Genomic DNA, 5697 nt, shown 5'->3' on the forward strand with positions numbered 1-5697 from the left:
ATGGAAGCATATGACAAACTCAAAGTAGCATTGACACAAGCTCCTATAGTGCGAGGCCCCAATTGGACTCAACCTTTTGAAATCATGTGTGATGCTTCAAACTATGCGATTGGAGCCGCGTTAGCACAACGCGAGGGTAAGATTCCCTATGTCATAGCTTATGCTTCCAAAACATTAGATGGAGCCCAATCCAACTATACTACTACCGAAAAGGAATTACTAGCTATTGTTTTTGCTTTGGACAAGTTCCGAGCTTATCTTCTTGGTTCCAAGGTAGTAGTGTACTCGGATCATGCGGCACTAAAATACTTGTTGGCCAAAAAGGAATCAAAACCGAGATTAATTCGTTGGGTGCTTTTGTTACAAGAATTTGATTTGGAAATCAAAGATAGGAGTGGTTCCCAAAATCTAGTGGCGGACCATTTAAGCCGCCATGAACACACAAAGGGCGACACCACTCCCATCAATGACTCCTTTCCTTTAGATACCTTGCACGCAATCTCGGAAGTGGTTCCTTGGTATGCCCCGATAGCAAACTATTTGGTTTCACACACTTTCCCTCCCAATCTTGACAAAAACAAAAGGGATAAGCTGAAAAGCGAATCCAAATACTATATTTGGGATGACCCCTATTTGTGGAGGTGTGGAGCGGACCAAATAGTGCGACGGTGCATACCCCAAACCGAATTCCAAGCAATCTTGGACGCTTGCCATGCTTCCGAAGGAGGTGGTCACTATGGACCCCAAAGAACGGCAAGAAAGGTCCTTGATTGCGGATTTTGGTGGCCAACTCTTCTCAAAGATGCTTCCCTCTATTGCAAATCTTGCCCCCAATGTATGAGGTTTGGAGATATTTCCAAGAAGGACGAAATCCCCCAACAAAACATGCTTTTTTGTGAAATTTTTGATGTATGGGGAATCAACTTCATGGGACCATTCCCAAACTCCAATGGCTTTCTCTACATCTTGTTAGCCGTCGATTATGTTTCAAAATGGGTGGAGGCAATCCCCACCCGAACGGATGATGCTAATGTGGTGTATTCTTTTGTGAGGAATAATATCATTTGCCGTTTTGGTGCCCCAAGAGCAATCATAAGTGACCAAGGATCACACTTTTGCAACAAAAAAATAGACGGCCTCATGAGAAAATATGGCATCATCCACAAAGTCGCCACGGCCTACCACCCTCAAACAAACGGCCAAGCCGAAGTCTCAAACCGAGAAATCAAGCATGTTTTGGAAAGGGTTGTGAAGCCGAATAGGAAAGATTGGAGTACTAAACTCTCCGATGCACTTTGGGCTTATTGAACGGCTTACAAGACACCGATCGGCATGAGCCCCTTCCGGCTTGTATATGGTAAAGCATGCCACTTACCGGTGGAGATTGAACACAAAGCATATTGGGCCGTAAAGGAGTGTAATATGAACTTAGGTGGGGCCGGCATAGAAAGAAAGCTTCAATTGGCGGAATTGGAATGCTTAAGACAAGAAGCCTACGACAATGCTAGACTTTACAAGGAAAAGTTGAAAGCCATCCATGACAAAAACATTAGAAGAAAGGAGTTCCAACCCGGTGACTTAGTACTTCTCTACAACTCAAGGTTGAGACTACTACCCGGAAAGCTAAGATCAAGGTGGGATGGACCTTACCAAGTGGAGAAAGTAGAACCTTATGGGGTCTACCACCTGCGTCACCCAACAAGCCCGGATATCTTCAAGGTAAACGGACACCGTCTCAAATTGTATCATGGTGAGCAAAGAAAGAACTCCAAGGAGATTGAAGTGTTCCTCTTGAGGGATGCAACTCTTGAACAAGCGCAATGAGCCACTGAAAGTCCAACTTAAGGACGTTAAACAAAAGTGCTAGGTGGGAGACACCCCACCATGGTAAGATCTTCCCTTGAACTTTGTACATAGACACTTGACTTCATGTTTGTTAGATAGATTTTATTTTCAAATTTCCATCATTTTTTCAATTCACTGTTGATTCGCCAAGTCAAATGCCCTGTTATAGTGCTTAGGCAGCTGTGTGGAAAGGGGTAGTTGTAATGTCAAAAAGTGGTATAGATACATGCACAATTAGGAAAAGCAACCCCCTTGACGCGTGCGCGCACCCGGCGCGTACGCGTCCCTAAAGCATTCAATGGTCACCCAGGCGGACGCGCACCGTGCGCGGACGCGTGGATCGCAAATAACAGCCCTCCATACATATACCCGAGAGTTGCGCCCACACCATGCCAGGACCATGCCTAAAGCACAAGAACCTCGCGCGCCCGCGCGCCTGGCGCGTCCGCGCACTTGGGCAAAGTCTGCTGATCGACGCGCAAGCGTACTGTGCGCGCCCGCGCCGATTGTCCTGCTGCAATCCTGGTACATGTTCCAGAGAGTTAGGCCGCTCTCAGGCCTCTATCAAGCCTCAAGCCCAAACCCTTGACCGCGTGCGCGCACTGGACGCGCACGCGCCCATGCACTGCGAGCACAATACGCGCGCGCGCGCCATAGCCGCGCACGCGCCTTTTGATCCTGCACTCCTCTCTGGGCCATTTCACAGAGAGTTGAGCCCCCTCTAGGCCCCTCTCATGCCTGGGGCGCAACCACGTTGACGCGTGCGCGTACTGTAGGCACACTCACCCCTTCACTTTCACTTCACATTTTCCCCCTCCTCATACCTTCTACTGCACCTCCAACTTCAAAGAGGGGCACACTCTCTCTTCACCTCCATCCCCTCTTCTACACTACTTTCTACCACTCACTACCTTCTCTACTACTCCCCCTAAACCCACACCACAACCTCCTCTCTCATTCTCTTCATCTCACAAGGTACCATCCTAAGCTACCATCTCTTGTGTTGTTATTCCTTTAGTTTCACATTCATTTAGTTATCTTCTTTCTTCTTTTCTTTTAGTTACTTCTTTAGGAGGTTATTGTTCTTGTCTTCTTCTCTCTTTTCCTCTCATTTATACTAACTCTTCATGGGCATTTAGGTCTCTACTTCACTTGCATCTGTAGATGAGTTGTGTTGTTTGCTTTTCTTGCACTCACTGTGTACTATAATCATTAATCGTGGATTGTGACTTACTACATTGCTTTCACCATCTTCAAATCACACACTCCAACTGGATGCACACCAAGTGTTCGATGAAAGGCATACTTGATTTTTGCACCAACTTTGACTAAATTGCCTCTCATCTTATCACTTTAGGCGCATCCCCATTTTCCCCAATCCATCCACTCACATTTTCTTAACTTGCTTTCCATGTGTGGCCCTTAAGGGTATATGCTTCTCATGCTCCCTACTTGCATGCATAAATCACCCTTACACCATATGAAAATGATTTGCCTTGCTCTTTTCATGTTATCTTAGTCACATGTTGCAGCTGTCATGTGACAACAATACCCATATTCTATGGCTTAACTTTTCATCGCATTAACACATTTACTTTCACCTACTTGGATTTTGATGTTTTCCCTTCTTTACTCTCATAGGATGGTTATCAAGAAGAACAAAGGGAAAGCTCCCAAGAAGCCAACTCCCAACAAAGCGCACCAAGAGCAAACGGCCAAGCCACCCTTGAAGAAGACTAAGGGCCCCATTGATGTTCTCGAGAAGGATAACCCTCCTAAGGATCCAAACAAGTTCCCCAATCGCTACTGCGAGCTTGTTTACGCAAGAATGATCGAGAGGAACTATCATCCGGAACCACTCCTAGTCCTACCGGCTCACCTTCATCCGATTGTGATGCCACATATTGAGCAACGACAATGGAGGTTCCTATTGCGGAAACCACAGGAGGCTAACCTTTCATGGGTAGTAGAATTCTACTCCAACTTCCACTCCCCCCTTCTCACATCAATCTTTGTGCGCCGAAAGCAAGTGTCAGTCATAGTGAAAACTTCCAAGAAGTCCTTGGGATTGAACAATCAACGGATGCATATGACGCCTATGAGGAAGTCTTGGTTACATGCAATGACCGCGCATTCGATTGGAGCGCAATCCTCCGTGTCATTGCTCTACCCGACGCCTATTGGATTCGGGGGACTATCAAGCAAAGACCAAAAGGTTTAGATGTCCGCCACCTCACTCAAGAAGCCACGGCATGGGCCCAAATTCTAGCTCACTATGTGCTCCCAAGTACACATGGGTCCTCCATTACCGCCGAGTTGGCCCTATTGATTTGGTGCATCTTAACCGAGAAACCGGTCAACGTTTGCCCAACGCCTTGAGGACCTTCACAAGAAACTGGACCGTTATGAACGGCGTAACCAACGCTGATATGCTCATGTGAAGAAGCTCCTAAGCGTAGTCACACCACCTATGGAGGAACCCGATATCTCAACATCCACCGCAACTTCAAGCGGAGAGAGCGATAACATTGGAGATATGGGACAGTCGGCACTCGATCAACCACTGCGCCTTACCTACAGCACGGAGGACCGTGCTAAGTTTTAAGTGTAGGGAGGTCGACCGACCGATCTCCGTAGGTAAAAGCTGAATAAATTAGGATAGGTTGCATGAGTAGGTTTTAGTTGACACCATCTGCATGATAAATTTACTTGGTTGGAACAATGAATTCTTTCTTAAAGAAACCAACACCTTGGGGACAATCATGGGGCACTGCAAAATTTTAAATGCTTTGATGCCAAATTGCATGAAGAATTATATTTTGGAACATAGTTTTGAGCTAAGAACACAAGCAAGTGAGATTTGAGCCCAATGGTGTGGTTACATCTTATAACCACTTATTTTTCCTTCTTGTGTGCATTATTCTCCTTCTATGATTGTAATCTTCGCTTTGTTTCATTCTTTATGTCCATTAGTTTGTGTAGTCATGCATTTATGTGATTGAGGCCATCGTTTCATTAGCCCACTTACCCAAATAGCCTACCTTTTGTCTTCCATTGTTAACCAATTTGAGCCTACGATTAACCCACTTGTTTTTTTATTTAGCACATTACAAGCCGTAAAGCGGAAAACAATGAAAGTCCTCAATTTGGATCTTTGATTGGCTTAGGCTAGCGTATGTGAGTATCATTCGAGTGTGGGAATTTTGGGACATTGGGGGGACAAAAGGGTAGTTTTGCTTTGTTATTGGAAATAGTAAGGGATTGGGTACATACTCATGTATTAATCAAATATAAAACCTTATGCATTGAGGTTCTCATATATAGAAAAAAAAAGAGAAAAAAAAATGAAATGAGAAAAAAAAACAAAAGAAAAGGAAAAGAGGAATAGTATGAAAAAAGAAAAAAAAAGGGTAAGAAAAACAAAAGAAAAAGAAAAGCAATAAAAAGGGGACAAAATGCCCCAAAGCAAAGTGTAGCTCAATAAAATCAATGCATATGTGTATGAAATTAAAAAGGAATACATGAGTATGTGAAAAAGTGAGGAATGGGTAGTTAGATTAGCGCTTAATTGTATAGGTCATTATGTAGGTTAGGTGGGAAGGTTTAAGTTCATCAAAGATCCAAGTTTTAAGCCCACTAGCCATATATGATCCTACCTTGACCCTAACCCCATTACAACCTAAGGAGAAGACCTCATGATAGATGTATGCATGCATGAAATACGTGTTGATTGTTAGAAGAAGAACAAATCTTAGAAAGCATGATTAGGGGAGAATTGAGAGAGTCAACCCTAAACACTTGAGCGACTAGAGTGCAAACACTTCCGGTAAGGGTTCGACGCTCAATCCTTTG

At 44.5% G+C, this 5697-nt stretch overlaps 2 protein-coding genes across 2 annotated transcripts in view; both read left to right on the forward strand.

Annotated features, from left to right (window-relative positions):
- Nucleotides 1-1308, forward strand: part of LOC127744934 (uncharacterized) — a 2963-nt gene extending 1655 nt beyond the window's left edge. Inside the window, exon 2 of the mRNA XM_052257822.1 lies at nucleotides 1003-1308. Coding sequence (XP_052113782.1) covers nucleotides 1003-1308 — 306 coding nt within the window. The remainder of the gene's footprint in view (nucleotides 1-1002) is intronic.
- Nucleotides 1309-1332: 24 nt separating this feature from the next.
- On the forward strand, nucleotides 1333-1824 carry LOC127744935 (uncharacterized). Its single transcript, XM_052257824.1, has one exon. It carries the CDS (start codon nucleotides 1333-1335, stop codon nucleotides 1822-1824), a length of 492 nt encoding a protein of 163 aa, XP_052113784.1.
- Nucleotides 1825-5697: the final 3873 nt, after the last annotated feature.

This window comes from Arachis duranensis, chromosome 2 (assembly GCF_000817695.3).
Source record: "Arachis duranensis cultivar V14167 chromosome 2, aradu.V14167.gnm2.J7QH, whole genome shotgun sequence".
NCBI lineage: Eukaryota > Viridiplantae > Streptophyta > Magnoliopsida > Fabales > Fabaceae > Arachis > Arachis duranensis.